Source organism: Ictalurus furcatus, chromosome 3 (genome assembly GCF_023375685.1).
Source record: "Ictalurus furcatus strain D&B chromosome 3, Billie_1.0, whole genome shotgun sequence".
In the NCBI taxonomy this organism is placed as follows: domain Eukaryota; kingdom Metazoa; phylum Chordata; class Actinopteri; order Siluriformes; family Ictaluridae; genus Ictalurus; species Ictalurus furcatus.
Genome location: NC_071257.1, coordinates 36,729,259 through 36,744,852, shown reverse-complemented (window position 1 = coordinate 36,744,852; position 15,594 = coordinate 36,729,259). Strand labels below are relative to the sequence as shown.

General features: G+C 47.3%; 2 protein-coding genes and 1 long non-coding RNA gene across 3 annotated transcripts in view; 1 reads left to right on the top strand and 2 right to left on the bottom strand.

The window, feature by feature from the left end:
* coro2aa (coronin 2Aa) overlaps window positions 1-15,594 on the top strand; it is a 47,993-nt gene that overhangs the window by 9,375 nt on the left and 23,024 nt on the right. The gene's annotated exons all lie outside the window — the stretch shown is intronic.
* LOC128605757 (uncharacterized) lies at window positions 695-7,658 on the bottom strand. The gene is made up of 3 exons (XM_053621471.1): window positions 7,582-7,658; window positions 4,897-4,964; window positions 695-3,880 (listed from the first exon to the last, which is right to left on the bottom strand). The coding sequence occupies exons 1-3, from the start codon at window positions 7,656-7,658 to the stop codon at window positions 2,619-2,621; spliced, it is 1,407 nt and encodes a 468-aa protein (XP_053477446.1). The 3' UTR covers window positions 695-2,618.
* LOC128606182 (uncharacterized) overlaps window positions 15,121-15,594 on the bottom strand; it is a 6,848-nt gene continuing 6,374 nt past the window's right edge. The window contains exon 2 of the long non-coding RNA XR_008385637.1: window positions 15,121-15,594. This exon is cut by the window's right edge and continues 932 nt beyond it. This is a non-coding gene — a long non-coding RNA (uncharacterized LOC128606182).

Below are 15,594 nucleotides of genomic sequence, written 5' to 3'. Positions count from 1 at the left end.
TTCTGATCTTTAGGTTAATGTTATTAATATTCATTTATGTTAATTAATATTTCTGATTGATGTAAACACTGAGATCCAGATGTGAGTGTTTGTGTTCTGGAACGTAGACGTGACCAATAAAGGCTCCTTCTTCTAAAATGATGGAAAACTCCGTCTCAGACACTTCTACTGAGGGAAGATCTGGCAACCTCAGAGTGTGAACTACACACAGGTGATTTTAATCTGCTCGGAATATCCACAGCTGCGTAACCCGACTCTACGCAAATACTGACCTGAAGTCTCTGAACCCGGCTCTACTGAAATACTGAATATACAGTCTGCTGTCTGTTCATGAGATGACCATGCTCGTCTGCACGAGATTCAGACGTGTGTGAATGAAGGAGGATGTGTGTGAAGACAGCTGCAGGTCATTAGTTATTTAGTCACTATGAGAGCTTATAAAGTTGAAAGGCGCTGTGTTTATATCTAATCTAATCTGACCCTGTTATTGTTTTTAATACAGTAAGGTGGTGAAGATGATAAAGACATTAAGGCTTTAATTATCATCCTTCCTCTTACTGGAACACGAAGATCAAACTCCATCTATTATTCAGTGTGTGTGTGTGTGTGTGTGTGTGTGTGTGTGTGTGTGTGTGTGTGTGTGTGTGTGTGTGTGTGTGTGTGTGTGAGAGAGAGAGAGAGAGAGATGGTTATTTCCAATCAGGACTTCCTGGTAAAACCTTTTAAGTGCCACATCCTTCGTCTTTTTATTGATATTTATCAGACGTTACAGATTCTAACAGAAAACCTGCAGCTTTAGTTTCAGTTCATGACCTCATTCGCACACATTTTATTTATTTACTTAGTTATTTATTTATCTCTTTATCTATATGTTTATAGATGGATAAAGAGATAAAGAAATAAATTTACATTTATTCACTTAGCAGACGCTTTTATCCAAAACGACTTACAAATGAGAAAATCTATACCGTTATTGCACAGAGGGAGAAGGGGGCGGGGGGGGGGGGGATTTATGCATTTGATTGCCTGTGGGAAGAAACTGTTGTTTAATCTGTTGTTTTGGTCCTGAATAATCTGTATCTGTGTTAATGATGGCAGGTGATGTGGGAGGGCAGGTGATGTGGGAGGGCAGGTGATGTGGGAGGGCAGGTGATGTGGGAGGACAGGCGATGTGGGAGGGCAGGCGATGTGGGAGGGCAGGCGATGTGGGAGGGCAGGCGATGTGGGAGGATAGGTGATGTGGGAGGACAGGCGATGTGGGAGGACAGGCGATGTGGGAGGGCAGGTGATGTGGGAGGATAGGTGATGTGGGAGGACAGGCGGTCCTCTGTAGAAGTTGGTCAGCAGGTTATGACGCAGGTGACCAAGTTTTAACTTCCTCAGGAAGTAAAGCCTCTGTCGGGCCTTCCTCACCTGATGAGAGATGTGTGTGGTCAAGGTGAGGTCAGCCGAGATGTTCACACCGAGAAACTTAAAGCTCTCTACCCTCTCCACCTCCTCCCCATGTAGGACGCCATCCTAAAGTCCTAAATTTCCTTGGTGTTTGTAATGTTTACGTGCAGGTTATTGGAAGAATACCATTCTGTCATATTCTGAAGCTCCTCGCTGGAGGCTGTCTCGTTGTTGTCCGATATCAGCCCTACGATGTGGTATCATCAGCAGATTTGACGATGGTGTTAGTAAAGTGATTGGGTGAGCAATCATGGGTAACGAGGGAGTAGAGGAGGGTGCGGAGTACACACCCCTGTGGATTGCCGGTGTTCAGGGTGAGAGTAGATGATGAGTGATCTCCCACCCTGACGTTCTGGGGTCTGTTCCTGAGGAAGTCCAGAATCCGTGTGCACAGTGAACTGCCTAAAGCCGGGTTCACACTGTCTGATTTGGTCGTCTGAAGAAATTTTGAGAGTCCTAAGAGATCCGTATAATCCTAGACCAAAATCTGAGGTCTTTGATGTCTAGTTTGACATGTTCCTTGACAGCCGATGGGGATTAATGTGATCGGATATTACCATAGATTAAATTCTGGTGGTGAAGATTTGAGGCACAGTCCTGCCGTGTGGCTCCTCCTACTCCGTACGAGTCTTCGTGTGTGCGTCTGTCGTTCACGTCTTGACTGTCGTACAGTCTGACGTTAATGACCGCTAAGATCCTGCAGTGTGACACGGCTTACAGCAGAATCAGGTTCGTACAGTCTGAAGAACAACAGTCGCAAACGACCATTAACCACCGCACAGTGTGCACCTGGCTTTAGTCCACGTTGCTCAGGTTTTGAAGCAGTTTGTGGGGAATAACCGTATTACACGCTGAACTGATATCTCAGCAGGGGGTTAGTGAGATCTGCACTCGCGGGAGAACGCCGGATCTCCGGCCGGATAATGTCCCAGTTATTATTATCCAAAGTGCAGCGATCGTGATCTACAGCCATTAACAGTTCAGCTCTTCTGTACTGTACGTATATACACACACACACACACACACACACACACACACACACACACACTGTGATCCCAAAATAGCTGCCAAAACCTGAGGAGCGCTGCATCTCAATGTGCCTCCATGATTCTGTCTGTCTGTCTGTCTGTCTGTCTGTCTGTCTGTCTGTTTCTTTGTTTGTCATGTTAGTTCCTGTTGTCACTTACGTTACAGCAGCTATGAACAGTCCTTCCCTCACAATCCCTCTTTCTATTCTCTCTCTCTCTCTCTTTCTCTCTATTCTCTCGCTCTCTCTCTCTCTCTATTCTCTCTCTCTCTCTATTCTCTCTCTCTATTCTCTCTCTCTCTCGCTCTCTTATGATGCTGGTGTTAATGATGATGTTTTTAATGCTGATGGTGATTATCCCAGTCCATACAGGATTTAGTTTTTTGTGATTGTTGCGGCCAAAAATGCTTGATTTAATGGTGTTAATGATGACGGCGGTGTTGTTGACGGTGTTGTTGATGATGGCGGCGATGTTGATGATGATGACGGCGGTGTTGATGATGATGGCGGCGTTGATGATGGCGGCGGTGTTGATGATGGCGGCGGTGTTGATGATGACGATGGCGGTGTTGATAATGGCGACAGTGTTGATGATGATGATGATGATGATGACGGCGGCGGTGTTGATGATGACGATGGCGGTGTTGATGATGGCGACGGTGTTGATGATGATGATGATGACGATGGCGGTGTTGATGATGACGGCGGTGTTGATGATGATGATGACGGCGGCGGTGTTGATGATGATGATGGCAGCGGTGTTGATGATGATGGCAGCGGTGTTGATGATGGTGGCGGCGGTGTTGATGATGGCGGCGGTGTTGATGATGATGACGACGGCGGTGTTGATGATGGCGACGGTGTTGATGATGACGATGACGACGGTGTTGATGGCGGCGGCGGTGTTGATGATGATGATGATGGCGGCGGTGTTGATGATGATGACGGCGGTGTTGATGATGGCGGTGTTGATGATGGTGGCGGTGTTGATGATGATGATGATGATGATGATGACGGCGGCGGTGTTGATAATGACGGCGGTGTTGATGATGATGATGACGGCGGTGTTGATGATGGCGGTGTTGATGATGATGATGATGATGATGATGATGATGACGGCGGCGGTGTTGATAATGACGGCGGTGTTGATGATGATGATGACGGCGGTGTTGATGATGGCGGTGTTGATGATGGTGGCGGTGTTGATGATGATGATGATGATGATGATGATGACGGCGGCGGTGTTGATAATGACGGCGGTGTTGATGATGATGATGACGGCGGCGGTGTTAATGATGGCGGCGGCGGTGTTGATGATGGCGGTGGCGTTGATGACGATGATGACGGCGGCGGTGTTGATGATGACGGCGGCGGTGTTGATGATGATGGTGTTTATGTGGCCTGTATGGTGAATAGCGATCGCTGCGGTTAAGTGCCTGAGGTTGTGTGTTTAATGACTGAATGCAGGTGAAAGACAGAAAGCATGTATTGTTCAGTTGCTGCTGTGTGTGTGTGTGTGTGTGTGTGTGTGTGTGTGTGTGTGTGTGTGTGTGCGCGTTTGTGTGTGTGTGTTTATTATAATAAATATTGTATTGTATGTCAGTAGTGTGTAATCGTTCTGTCCTTGAACTAAACTGATCGTCCTGAGTGTTTGTGGTTGCCGTGTGCAGGAAGCGCAGTGCGAGCGGCTGTATGTCGAGAAGTGTATTGATTCAGTGTGGAGTGTCCCTGCGTGTAGTGCACTAGCAGCTGCTGCGGTTATTTCTGTACAATAATGTCCTGTCATCTGCGATTACTGACTAAATAAAGACTCTGTTCTTTCACCACAGCGCTAATAATCACTCAAATTATAGCCCAGGCTCTGTATTAGCATTGTGGGCTCAAGGTCAACAAGGGGCGGAGCTCATTTTATATATAAATATAAATCCGCGTATTATAAACATGATCACGTGCCACAGCTAGTCTTTTATTATTACACGTTAGCGCTGCTAGCCAGTTATCTAAATGTTACCTCACATTTGCTAGCAAGCTATTCTGGTAATGTCACATGATCATGTTCCTTATTTAAATTTTAATTGTGTTTTGGAGTCTTACTCAAATTCAGACAAAATACAGGTGCTAGCATAAATCCCCAAATATGGACCCTGATAGCTAGCGCTAATGAGTTAGCTAGATGCGTTAGTTATTGAGTATGAAATTGAACCTAAACTGCTGGTTCTGTGTTTTGTGGTTTTGTGTGTATTTGGGCTGTGATGGTGTGGAAATTTACCGGTACCACGGGGGGGCGGGGCTTATGAAAGCCCGTGCAGTCGTGCGCATTTCACTTTCGAATTAGCGGCAATTTCTAGAATGGTGGGTTCATTATTATTCTTAATGAAAAACACAACAATAACAAAACAGTACAATGATAAACTCACTTATATTAAACCAAATCTTCCTCCATCGTCTGGTCACTCCTCTCTCCTCACTCTTCCCGTCACTCCTCTCTCCTCACTCTCCCCGTCACTCCTCTCTCCTCACTCTCCCCGTCACTCCTCTCTCCTCACTCTCCCCGTCACTCCTCTCTCCTCACTCCTCCCGTCACTCATCTCTCCTCACTCCTCCCGTCACTCCTCTCTCCTCACTCCTCCCGTCACTCCTCTCTCCTCACTCCTCCCGTCACTCCTCTCTCCTCACTCTTCCCGTCACTCCTCTCTCCTCACTCCTCCCGTCACTCATCTCTCCTCACTCCTCCCGTCACTCATCTCTCCTCACTCCTCCCGTCACTCCTCTCTCCTCACTCTCCCCGTCACTCCTCTCTCCTCACTCTCCCCGTCACTCCTCTCTCCTCACTCTCCCCGTCACTCCTCTCTCCTCACTCCTCCCGTCACTCCTCTCTCCTCACTCCTCCCGTCACTCCTCTCTCCTCACTCTCCCCGTCACTCCTCTCTCCTCACTCTCCCCGTCACTCCTCTCTCCTCACTCTCCCCGTCACTCATCTCTCCTCACTCCTCCCGTCACTCATCTCTCCTCACTCCTCCCGTCACTCCTCTCTCCTCACTCTCCCCGTCACTCCTCTCTCCTCACTCTTCCCGTCACTCCTCTCTCCTCACTCCTCCCGTCACTCCTCTCTCCTCACTCTCCCCGTCACTCCTCTCTCCTCACTCTTCCCGTCATTCATCTCTCCTCACTCTTCCCGTCACTCTTCTCTCCTCACTCTCGTCACTCATCTCTCCTCACTCCTCCCGTCACTCATCTCTCCTCACTCCTCCCGTCACTCATCTCTCCTCACTCCTCCCATCACTCATCTCTCCTCACTCTTGTCACTCATCTCTCCTCACTCCTCCCGTCACTCATCTCTCCTCACTCCTCCCGTCACTCATCTCTCCTCACTCCTCCCGTCACTCATCTCTCCTCACTCTCGTCACTCATCTCTCCTCACTCTCGTCACTCTTCTCTACTCACTCTTCCCGTCACTCTTCTCTACTCACTCTTCCCGTCACTCTTCTCTACTCACTCTTCCCGTCACTCATCTCTCCTCACTCTCCCCGTCACTCATCTCTCCTCACTCCTCCCGTCACTCATCTCTCCTCACTGTCGTCACTCCTCTCTCCTCACTGTCGTCACTCCTCTCTCCTCACTGTCGTCACTCCTCTCTCCTCACTGTCGTCACTCCTCTCTCCTCACTGTCGTCACTCATCTCTCCTCACTGTCGTCACTCATCTCTCCTCACTCCTCCCGTCACTCATCTCTCCTCACTCCTCCCGTCACTCATCTCTCCTCACTCTCGTTACTCATCTCTCCTCACTCCTCCCGTCACTCATCTCTCCTCACTCCTCCCGTCACTCCTCTCTCCTCACTCCCGTCACTACTCTCTCCTCACTCTCGTCACTCTTCTCTACTCACTCTTCCCGTCACTCTTCTCTACTCACTCTTCCCGTCACTCTTCTCTACTCACTCTTCCCGTCACTCATCTCTCCTCACTCCTCCCGTCACTCCTCTCTCCTCACTCTCCCCGTCACTCTTCTCTCCTCACTCTTCCCGTCACTCTTCTCTCCTCACTCTCCCCGTCACTCTTCTCTCCTCACTCTCGTCACTCTTCTCTCCTCACTCTTCCCGTCACTCTTCTCTCCTCACTCCTCCCGTCACTCTTCTCTCCTCACTCTCGTCACGTGATAAACACTGATCTGTGCTGTGACTCCTTCAGGTCGTGCTGAATTGATCAGACGGGTTCAGTTTTAATTGTAACGTCTGTTCTCTAACTGAACTAAATGATTTTTATTACTATACAAAAGCAAAATGACGGTGGGGGCGGAGCCACGGTGTGCAAGTGATGTAATCAGTGTGCGGCCATGTAACACCGGGAACACCGACTATCACAGCAAGCCTAATGTGTATTAGTGTTCGTGTGTGTGTGTGTGTGTGTTAGTGTGTGCTAGTGTAAACACCTGTGTCTGAACGTCACCGTGCTTGTCTCCACCCTTTGTCGATCAAACTAAGGATTTGTTTAGCAAAGTGTGTAAAGAGAGCGGCCCAGGGCATATGAAAATGAGCAACACACACACACACACACACACACACACACACACACACACACCCCACCCCTGTAGCCTGCTGAGTGATGAAAACCAATAAAATCACTGATTCCACACACATTATTCAGCAGCACATAGAATAGCACCTGATCCAGCGCAGAGTTATTTTACATGTAGTTTATTTTATAGCGCACTCCGATACTTACTCATGCACAACTTGATGAAGCCACAGGACACTAAATCGAGATGATGAAGTTGAAATGTTTCAACATAGTTTTAATTTGATTTGTAGCATTAATATAATAATGTTAATGTTTGTGTTACTTCGTTGCTCTTGTATACTTGTTTCTGTAAGTGTTATGTATGGAATGTGTTCACAATGTTGCTGCTTTAACTAGCAAATGAATTGTGTGTGTGTGTGTGTGTGTGTGTGTGTAATGTTGTTGATGTTCCTTAGTAACAGATTCCACAACTTCCTGGTTCAGTATATCCTCATCAAGAAGAGCATTCAGATAATCGAGTAAAGCCACGTGCAGTCAGTGATTAGCAGGATTGCTAGTTTTGGGGTGTGTAAGGGTAATTATGAGCCCCGGTGCCCCGGTGGTGTTCATCTGGATGATGTGGAAGAGCAGACTGATCATGGGGTAAATGATTACCATTACCATGATTACCAAAAGATCTAAAGCAGCTTCTACAGAAATAAATGTGTAATAATACGCTGATGTTTCTCTCCAGTGACCACGCCCACTACAAAAACACTCTCGAAGGTTAAAAATGAAGGTGGTGCTTTGCTGTTGGAGTTGGAACAGAATGTGAAGAATAATCAGTGAATAAAAAAAACTTTGTCCATTTGTCCATAAGCTAGAACGACCTGGATGAGAGAGTATGGGTGAGAGTGAGAGAGTGAGAGAGAGAGAGAGTATGGGTGTGAGAGAGAGAGAGAGAGAGAGAGAGAGAGAGAGAGAGAGAGAGAGTATGGCACTGAGAGAGTGAGAGAGTATGGGTGAGAGTGAGAGAGTATGGGTGAGAGTGAGAGAGTATGGGTGAGAGAGAGAGAGTATGGGTGAGAGAGAGAGAGTATGGGTGAGAGTGAGAGAGTATGGGTGAGAGTGAGAGAGTATGGGTGAGAGAGAGTGAGAGAGAGAGTATGACACTGAGAGAGTGAGAGTATGGGTGAGAGTGAGAGAGTATGGGTGAGAGTGAGAGTATGGGTGAGAGTGAGAGTATGGGTGAGAGAGAGAGTATGGGTGAGAGTGAGAGAGTATGGGTGAGAGTGAGAGAGTATGGGTGAGAGAGAGTGAGAGAGAGAGTATGACACTGAGAGAGTGAGAGTATGGGTGAGAGTGAGAGAGTATGGGTGAGAGTGAGAGTGAGAGAGAGAGTATGACACAGAGAGAGAGAGCATGGGTGAGAGAGTGAGAGTATGAGTGAGAGAGAGTATGACACAGAAAGAGAGAGAGTATGGGTGAGAGAGAGTATGACACAGAGAGAGTGAGAGTATGAGTGAGAGAGAGTATGACACAGAGAGAGAGAGCATGGGTGAGAGAGTGAGAGTATGAGAGAGAGAGTATGACACAGAAAGAGAGAGTATGGGTGAGAGAGAGTATGACACAGAGTGAGAGTATGGGTGAGAGTGAGAGAGAGTATGGGTGAGAGAGAGAGTATGGGTGAGAGAGAGAGTATGGGTGAGAGAGAGTGAGAGAGAGAGAGTATGACACTGAGAGAGTGAGAGTATGACACAGAGAGAGAGAGAGTATGGGTGAGAGAGAGAGAGAGTATGACACAGAGAGAGAGAGAGTATGGGTGAGAGAGAGAGTATGGGTGAGAGACAGAGTGAGAGAGAGAGAGAGTATGACACAGAGAGTGAGAGAGTATGGGTGAGAGTGAGAGTATGACACTGAGAGAGTGAGAGAGTATGGGTGAGAGTGAGAGAGTATGGGTGAGTGAGAATATGAGTGAGAGTTAGTGAGTGTGTGAGTATGACTGAGTGAGAGAGAGTGAGTATGGGTGAGAGACTGAGAGAGTGAGTATGGGTGAGAGACTGAGAGCGTGAGTATGGGTGATACTGAGAGAGTGAGTATGGGTGATACTGAGAGAGTGAGTATGGGTGAGAGACTGAGAGCGTGAGTATGGGTGATACTGAGAGAGAGAGTATGGGTGAGAGAGTATGGGTGAGAGAGAGAGTATGGGTGAGAGTGAGAGAGTATGGGTGAGAGAGAGTGAGAGAGAGAGTATGACACTGAGAGAGTGAGAGTATGGGTGAGAGTGAGAGAGTATGGGTGAGAGTGAGAGTGAGAGAGAGAGTATGACACAGAGAGAGAGAGCATGGGTGAGAGAGTGAGAGTATGAGTGAGAGAGAGTATGACACAGAAAGAGAGAGAGTATGGGTGAGAGAGAGTATGACAGAGAGAGTGAGAGTATGAGTGAGAGAGAGTATGACACAGAGAGAGAGAGCATGGGTGAGAGAGTGAGAGTATGAGAGAGAGAGTATGACACAGAAAGAGAGAGTATGGGTGAGAGAGAGTATGACACAGAGAGTGAGAGTATGGGTGAGAGAGAGTATGACACAGAGAGTGAGAGTATGGGTGAGAGTGAGAGAGAGTATGACAGAGAGAGAGAGTATGGGTGAGTGAGAATATGAGTGAGAGTTAGTGAGTGTGTGAGTATGACTGAGTGAGAGAGTGAGAGTATGACACTGAGAGAGTGAGAGTATGACACAGAGAGAGAGAGAGTATGGGTGAGAGAGAGAGAGAGTATGACACAGAGAGAGAGAGAGTATGGGTGAGAGAGAGAGTATGGGTGAGAGACAGAGTGAGAGAGAGAGAGAGTATGACACTGAGAGAGTGAGAGAGTATGGGTGAGAGTGAGAGAGTATGGGTGAGAGTGAGAGAGTATGGGTGAGTGAGAATATGAGTGAGAGTTAGTGAGTGTGTGAGTATGACTGAGTGAGAGAGAGTGAGTATGGGTGAGAGACTGAGAGAGTGAGTATGGGTGAGAGACTGAGAGAGTGAGTATGGGTGAGAGACTGAGAGAGTGAGTATGGGTGAGAGACTGAGAGAGTGAGTATGGGTGAGAGTGAGAGAGTATGGGTGAGAGTGAGAGAGTATGGGTGAGTGAGAATATGAGTGAGAGTTAGTGAGTGTGTGAGTATGACTGAGTGAGAGAGAGTGAGTATGGGTGAGAGACTGAGAGAGTGAGTATGGGTGAGAGACTGAGAGCGTGAGTATGGGTGATACTGAGAGAGTGAGTATGGGTGATACTGAGAGAGTGAGTATGGGTGAGAGACTGAGAGCGTGAGTATGGGTGATACTGAGAGAGTGAGTATGGGTGATACTGAGAGAGTGAGTATGGGTGAGAGACTGAGAGCGTGAGTATGGGTGATACTGAGAGAGTGAGTATGGGTGAGAGACTGAGAGCGTGAGTATGGGTGATACTGAGAGAGTGAGTATGGGTGAGAGACTGAGAGAGTGAGTATAGGTGAGAGACTGAGAGAGTGAGTATGGGTGAGAGACAGAGAGTGAGTATGGGTGAGAGACTGAGAGAGTGAGTATGGGTGATACTGAGAGAGTGAGTATGGGTGAGAGACTGAGAGAGTGAGTATGGGTGATACTGAGAGAGTGAGTATGGGTGATACTGAGAGAGTGAGTATGGGTGAGAGACTGAGAGAGTGAGTATGGGTGAGAGACAGAGAGTGAGTATGGGTGAGAGACTGAGAGAGTGAGTATGGGTGATACTGAGAGAGTGAGTATGGGTGAGAGACTGAGAGAGTGAGTATGGGTGATACTGAGAGAGTGAGTATGGGTGAGAGACTGAGAGAGTGAGTATGGGTGATACTGAGAGAGTGAGTATGGGTGATACTGAGAGAGTGAGTATGGGTGAGAGACTGAGAGAGTGAGTATGGGTGATACTGAGAGAGTGAGTATGGGTGAGAGACTGAGAGAGTGAGTATGGGTGATACTGAGAGAGTGAGTATGGGTGAGAGACTGAGAGAGTGAGTATGGGTGAGAGACTGAGAGAGTGAGTATGGGTGAGAGACTGAGAGAGTGAGTATGGGTGAGAGACTGAGAGAGTGAGTATGGGTGATACTGAGAGAGTGAGTATGGGTGAGAGACTGAGAGAGTGAGTATGGGTGATACTGAGAGAGTGAGTATGGGTGAGAGACTGAGAGAGTGAGTATGGGTGATACTGAGAGAGTGAGTATGGGTGAGAGACTGAGAGAGTGAGTATGGGTGAGAGACTGAGAGAGTGAGTATGGGTGATACTGAGAGAGTGAGTATGGGTGAGAGACTGAGAGAGTGAGTATGGGTGATACTGAGAGAGTGAGTATGGGTGAGAGACTGAGAGAGTGAGTATGGGTGATACTGAGAGAGTGAGTATGGGTGAGAGACTGAGAGAGTGAGTATGGGTGATACTGAGAGAGTGAGTATGGGTGAGAGACTGAGAGAGTGAGTATGGGTGATACTGAGAGAGTGAGTATGGGTGATACTGAGAGAGTGAGTATGGGTGAGAGAGTATGGGTGAGAGAGAGAGTATGGGTGAGAGTGAGAGAGTATGGGTGAGAGAGAGTGAGAGAGAGAGTATGACACTGAGAGAGTGAGAGTATGGGTGAGAGTGAGAGAGTATGGGTGAGAGTGAGAGAGAGAGTATGACACAGAGAGAGAGAGCATGGGTGAGAGAGTGAGAGTATGAGTGAGAGAGAGTATGACACAGAAAGAGAGAGAGTATGGGTGAGAGAGAGTATGACAGAGAGTGAGAGTATGAGTGAGAGAGAGTATGACACAGAGAGAGAGAGCATGGGTGAGAGAGTGAGAGTATGAGAGAGAGAGTATGACAGAAAGAGAGAGTATGGGTGAGAGAGAGTATGACACAGAGAGTGAGAGTATGGGTGAGAGTGAGAGAGAGTATGACAGAGAGAGAGAGTATGGGTGAGTGAGAATATGAGTGAGAGTTAGTGAGTGTGTGAGTATGACTGAGTGAGAGAGAGAGAGTATGACACTGAGAGAGTGAGAGTATGACACAGAGAGAGAGAGAGTATGGGTGAGAGAGAGAGAGAGAGTATGACACAGAGAGAGAGAGAGTATGGGTGAGAGAGAGAGTATGGGTGAGAGACAGAGTGAGAGAGAGAGAGAGTATGACACTGAGAGAGTGAGAGAGTATGGGTGAGAGTGAGAGAGTATGGGTGAGAGTGAGAGTATGACACTGAGAGAGTGAGAGAGTATGGGTGAGAGTGAGAGAGTATGGGTGAGAGTGAGAGAGTATGGGTGAGTGAGAATATGAGTGAGAGTTAGTGAGTGTGTGAGTATGACTGAGTGAGAGAGAGTGAGTATGGGTGAGAGACTGAGAGAGTGAGTATGGGTGAGAGACTGAGAGCGTGAGTATGGGTGAGAGACTGAGAGAGTGAGTATGGGTGATACTGAGAGAGTGAGTATGGGTGAGAGACTGAGAGAGTGAGTATGGGTGATACTGAGAGAGTGAGTATGGGTGAGAGACTGAGAGAGTGAGTATGGGTGATACTGAGAGAGTGAGTATGGGTGAGAGACTGAGAGAGTGAGTATGGGTGAGAGACTGAGAGAGTGAGTATGGGTGATACTGAGAGAGTGAGTATGGGTGAGAGACTGAGAGAGTGAGTATGGGTGATACTGAGAGAGTGAGTATGGGTGAGAGACTGAGAGAGTGAGTATGGGTGATACTGAGAGAGTGAGTATGGGTGAGAGACTGAGAGAGTGAGTATGGGTGATACTGAGAGAGTGAGTATGGGTGAGAGACTGAGAGAGTGAGTATGGGTGATACTGAGAGAGTGAGTATGGGTGATACTGAGAGAGTGAGTATGGGTGAGAGAGTATGGGTGAGAGAGAGAGTATGGGTGAGAGTGAGAGAGTATGGGTGAGAGAGAGTGAGAGAGAGAGTATGACACTGAGAGAGTGAGAGTATGGGTGAGAGTGAGAGAGTATGGGTGAGAGTGAGAGAGAGAGTATGACACAGAGAGAGAGAGCATGGGTGAGAGAGTGAGAGTATGAGTGAGAGAGAGTATGACACAGAAAGAGAGAGAGTATGGGTGAGAGAGAGTATGACAGAGAGTGAGAGTATGAGTGAGAGAGAGTATGACACAGAGAGAGAGAGCATGGGTGAGAGAGTGAGAGTATGAGAGAGAGAGTATGACAGAAAGAGAGAGTATGGGTGAGAGAGAGTATGACACAGAGAGTGAGAGTATGGGTGAGAGTGAGAGAGAGTATGACAGAGAGAGAGAGTATGGGTGAGTGAGAATATGAGTGAGAGTTAGTGAGTGTGTGAGTATGACTGAGTGAGAGAGAGAGAGTATGACACTGAGAGAGTGAGAGTATGACACAGAGAGAGAGAGAGTATGGGTGAGAGAGAGAGAGAGAGTATGACACAGAGAGAGAGAGAGTATGGGTGAGAGAGAGAGTATGGGTGAGAGACAGAGTGAGAGAGAGAGAGAGTATGACACTGAGAGAGTGAGAGAGTATGGGTGAGAGTGAGAGAGTATGGGTGAGAGTGAGAGTATGACACTGAGAGAGTGAGAGAGTATGGGTGAGAGTGAGAGAGTATGGGTGAGAGTGAGAGAGTATGGGTGAGTGAGAATATGAGTGAGAGTTAGTGAGTGTGTGAGTATGACTGAGTGAGAGAGAGTGAGTATGGGTGAGAGACTGAGAGAGTGAGTATGGGTGAGAGTGAGAGAGTATGGGTGAGAGTGAGAGAGTATGGGTGAGTGAGAATATGAGTGAGAGTTAGTGAGTGTGTGAGTATGACTGAGTGAGAGAGAGTGAGTATGGGTGAGAGACTGAGAGAGTGAGTATGGGTGAGAGACTGAGAGCGTGAGTATGGGTGATACTGAGAGAGTGAGTATGGGTGATACTGAGAGAGTGAGTATGGGTGAGAGACTGAGAGCGTGAGTATGGGTGATACTGAGAGAGTGAGTATGGGTGATACTGAGAGAGTGAGTATGGGTGAGAGACTGAGAGCGTGAGTATGGGTGATACTGAGAGAGTGAGTATGGGTGAGAGACTGAGAGAGTGAGTATGGGTGATACTGAGAGAGTGAGTATGGGTGAGAGACTGAGAGAGTGAGTATGGGTGAGAGACTGAGAGAGTGAGTATGGGTGAGAGACTGAGAGAGTGAGTATGGGTGAGAGACTGAGAGAGTGAGTATGGGTGAGAGACTGAGAGAGTGAGTATGGGTGATACTGAGAGAGTGAGTATGGGTGAGAGACTGAGAGAGTGAGTATGGGTGATACTGAGAGAGTGAGTATGGGTGAGAGACTGAGAGAGTGAGTATGGGTGATACTGAGAGAGTGAGTATGGGTGAGAGACTGAGAGAGTGAGTATGGGTGAGAGACTGAGAGAGTGAGTATGGGTGATACTGAGAGAGTGAGTATGGGTGAGAGACTGAGAGAGTGAGTATGGGTGAGAGACTGAGAGAGTGAGTATGGGTGATACTGAGAGAGTGAGTATGGGTGATACTGAGAGAGTGAGTATGGGTGAGAGACTGAGAGAGTGAGTATGGGTGATACTGAGAGAGTGAGTATGGGTGAGAGACTGAGAGAGTGAGTATGGGTGATACTGAGAGAGTGAGTATGGGTGAGAGACTGAGAGAGTGAGTATGGGTGATACTGAGAGAGTGAGTATGGGTGATACTGAGAGAGTGAGTATGGGTGAGAGACTGAGAGTGAGTGAGTATGGGTGAGAGACTGAGAGAGAGTGAGTATGGGTGAGAGACTGAGAGAGTGAGTATGGGTGAGAGACTGAGAGAGTGAGTATGGGTGATACTGAGAGAGTGAGTATGGGTGAGAGACTGAGATAGTGAGCTTTTTTCTTCTTTCTTTAAAATAAGCCACTCATGTAATATAAAATAATGTAATATATAATATAATTATAATATAATAACAATATAGTATTAATATAATATAAATATCAGGTGAAGGAGTGGTTTGTAGTAAATGAGCCACTTCCTGTTGGATATTTTATTACGTTATTAATCACTTGTTTGTGAATTATTATCCAGGCGTAATTGTTTTATATTAATATTGCTGCTGCTGCCCCCGGTGGCCTCTCCCTGCTATGACACTCTACATCCTCTTACATTTTTGTATATGGTTAATGAACAACACAATCACTGTAAAATCTTAATCTTTAATCTTCTGTGATTGGCTCCAGTGTTGGTGGAGGCAGGACTTACTCTCTGATTGGTTACTGCTGTGTTTTGTAGGCAGGGTTAATTATAATAATCTGAAAACTGGATATAAACATACAGCTCTGTTCCCTGTTCTGCTGACAACATCAGACGAGAAGCAGACAAATGTGTGTGTGTGTTTGAGAACCATCAATTGTGAAAGAAAAGAGCATTAAAAAATCTCTGCTTTTAGTTCTTATCAGACTGTACTCTGACCTGTGTGTGTGTGTGTGTGTGTGTGTGAGCACGTTCACCTCACACCTCCAGGGTCGGGGGTTCGATTCCCACCGGGGCCCTGTGTGTGTGGAGTTTGCATGTTCTCCCCGTGCTGCGGGGGTTTCCTCCGGGTACTCCGGTTTCCTCCCCCAGTCCAAAGACATGCATGGTAGGCTGATTGGCGTGTCCAAAGTGTCC

Bases quoted from the DNA above. Each gene is read 5' to 3' on its own strand.
- LOC128605757 (XM_053621471.1), bottom strand. From the start codon at position 7,658: ATGGTAATGGTAATCATTTACCCCATGATCAGTCTGCTCTTCCACATC. The intron at 4,965-7,581 runs GCTCATAATTAC...AGAGTGAGGAGA, and splicing joins AACACCACCGGGGCACCGGG to GAGGAGTGACGGGAAGAGTG. The intron at 3,881-4,896 runs GTGAGTTTATCA...TTCACCATACAG, and splicing joins GAAGATTTGGTTTAATATAA to GCCACATAAACACCATCATC.